This window comes from Crocuta crocuta, unplaced genomic scaffold, assembly GCF_008692635.1.
Source record: "Crocuta crocuta isolate KB4526 unplaced genomic scaffold, BGI_CrCroc_1.0 scaffold1269, whole genome shotgun sequence".
Classification (NCBI taxonomy): domain Eukaryota; kingdom Metazoa; phylum Chordata; class Mammalia; order Carnivora; family Hyaenidae; genus Crocuta; species Crocuta crocuta.
The window spans coordinates 589,566-592,220 of record NW_027531335.1 but is presented as its reverse complement, the minus strand read 5'-3'; the positions used below and the strand labels follow the sequence as shown (position 1 = coordinate 592,220).

Here is a 2,655-nt window from a genome sequence, read left to right as displayed (position 1 = left end):
GGACCTGTGATTTAGAAAGCAGGAGGTCAGAGGCCGAGCAGGCTGGCCTGCACAGACAGCACTTCTGAAGCCGAGTAGCCCATTCTTTTACCCGCTCGCCACCCTCAGCGCCTCCCCGAGGGGTGGCCACCTGAGTCACGGGGCATGGGGTGCCCTGGGCATGGGGTGCCCTGAGGGGGGCCTCTGGTAGGTTTCCAGCAGGCTCACAAGAAGGGAGATGCAGACCAGGGGATGTCCGGGAGCCCTGGTGACTTCCCTCCAACGCCATTGGCACCTCACTCTGTGGTGGCAGCTGTTCCCTGGACCAAACCAGGCCCTCAAAGCCAACCCTGAACCTCAGCTCCGCCAGCCTCTCTTGGAAAACCACTGAGCTGAGGCTGCTGCTTCTCCACTACCTACCCACGGGCACCCCACTGGGAAGAATGAGGGTGAGGCCTAATCATGCCTCTCTGATCCTGCATTCCTGGAACAGAGACGAGGCTAGGGACAGGCTGGCCTGGAAGGTGACACCATCAAGGGTACGAGGTGTCATCTCTCAATACGGGGCTGACCTCAGGCCTTGGTTTTCCATTATTATCAGTGAGCCGGGCAGTGGGCTAACAGACGGTGTGCCCTCCCAGAAGCATGGGCGCGACCTGAGGCGGCACAGCCAAGTGCCAGAGCCCGGCCACACACCCGGAGCCCGCGGAGCCTGCGGATGGCGGCTAAGGAACCCGCATATGCTGCTGAGCCCAGGCACTGCCTCCGAGCCCCTGGGTCCCTGGGTGGGGTCAGTACCTGGCTTTTTGGCTTTAGTAGGCACCTCTGGGTCTTGGGGTCCACAATGATGATGTTTCCTTTTCTTTTCTTGGCATTTGCCGGCCTTGGCAGAGGCGGCGTGCCCCTTCTCTTCCTCGGCCTCCTCAGCTCCTGCCTGGTCTTTCCCGTGGCCTTCCTGCCCCTCCCCCTCTACTTTAACGGGGTCCGCCAGGCTGCTGCGGTCTCCCGCGGCCACCGCTTCGTCCTGGCGAGAGCAGTGCGGGAGCTCCAGGCTTTCCTGGACGAAGAAAGAGCCACATGTCAGCGTCAACTCGGGCGGGGGATCATCCTCCGACATTGCTACCCACCGGGGGCAGAGAGGAAATTGCATAGGCCTGATCATTTAGTGGGCGCACAGCTTAACTGGGGAGGGGCGCGGTCATAAGACACATCTCTTACTTCTGGCCACATGGCGTCTGAGACAAAGGCACGCCTGGCCTAGGGGAAGTTGACGACCTTCCCTAGGCGAGGACAGAGAGGTACGTAGGGGACAGACAGACTCCTTGGGCTATGATAAAGGGGACAGATGCAAGAGTGTGGCACCAGGCCGTCTCCTGGCCAAAGCTTTCCCGTTACCATCGGAGGGAAACTAAGACATGCGGTGAGGGCAGGTCCCGTCCATCACTCCATCCTTCCTGTTGCTCTCACTGCCCTTCCAGGCCATCTGCAAGCCCCACACCCAGCTCCAAAAGGACTTCCGCTAAGGCTCTGGCATGGGCCCGCAGAGTTACCACGGGTACCAGAGTTGAAAAAGAGACAACTCATTTGGCAAAATGCCCCATAATGTCTCCAGCCTTTTAAAGCATTTTTGTCCAGGACAGGGTATTTGAAAATGGATCTAGAAATAAATCCAAATACCAGGGGGTGTTCGTGCAGATTTTCCTGGAGAATTCTGAACTCTACTCTAAATCCACAGTCCATGAGTCCAAATGCTCATGTGGGGTTTTGTCCCCCTCCAGTCCCCTAGCTCCCTCCCCTGCCACATTGGTAGATAGATGGAAAACGGGGAGCGCTTGGTCGGGAGAGGTCAGTGAGGTGACGCGGGTTTTCTCAGTCTCTAACCTGGGGAGTTCAGAGGCCCCTCAGCACCACGGCGCTGCTGCATCCTCAACTTTCTAGGGGCCTTAGGCATCCACACGGGAATACACTGCTCGGCAAAGCAAAGCTTGTGTGGAAGGCTGACCCCTGCTCCCGGGCTGGCTCACCCTGGAAAGCCAGGAGTGCTGTTTCCCTTCGTTTCTGATGGAGCTGCAAGGGGCAGTCACTCCAGACCCTTCGGATTCCCATCAGCGGTCTCAGCCACGTAACAACGGTTTCAAATGTTACTGAAATGCACTCGGGTTCTCTGCTTCCAGGAGATACTCAGTGCTGCCCCTCTTGTTTGTTTGTTTGTTTGTTTGTTTTTTAAGTCAGATACACCCGCGTTTTGCTCCTTCTCCAGAGCGGGGCAGCAGCAGGGAAAATATAAGGCTCCTGCCCGTCTGAGAACCCAAGAAGCCGTGCAGATCACGGGGCTTCTATACGGGGGAAGAGCACACTGCACGCCCGGGCCGAGGGAAGACTTGCCTCAAGGGGCCCAGGTTCTCAGCGCTAACCTTGGCCTTCCTGTCTGGACTCCTGGGCCCCAGCGTCCACCCACTTGCTCTCTGCTGGGAAAGCGAGGGCCTTGAGCCCATCTCTTTCTGGTTCTGTTCCCTTGTTTTCAAAGACAGGCACAGACACCTATCTTTCTCCCAGGGCCTCAGCGCTTCCTAAACTGCTTCCCTCTTCCTGCCTGAGAGTCCGTACTGGAAGGTCTACAAATGTGGAAGATATCGTGTGGGAATATAAAACTACCTCCGCCAGGGGATCCGACGG

The 2,655-nt window shown here is 57.7% G+C and overlaps 1 protein-coding gene across 4 annotated transcripts in view; it reads right to left on the bottom strand.

Annotated features, from left to right (window-relative positions):
* Positions 1-2,655, bottom strand: part of LONRF3 (LON peptidase N-terminal domain and ring finger 3) — a 32,882-nt gene that overhangs the window by 21,771 nt on the left and 8,456 nt on the right. For all 4 annotated transcript variants that reach the window (XR_013337033.1, XM_077771921.1, XM_077771922.1 and 1 more), the window contains one exon: positions 776-1,036. Coding sequence is in view for 3 of the 4 variants with exons in the window: in XM_077771921.1 (XP_077628047.1) it covers positions 776-1,036 (261 nt within the window). In the remaining variant the exon portion in view is untranslated. The remainder of the gene's footprint in view (positions 1-775; positions 1,037-2,655) is intronic.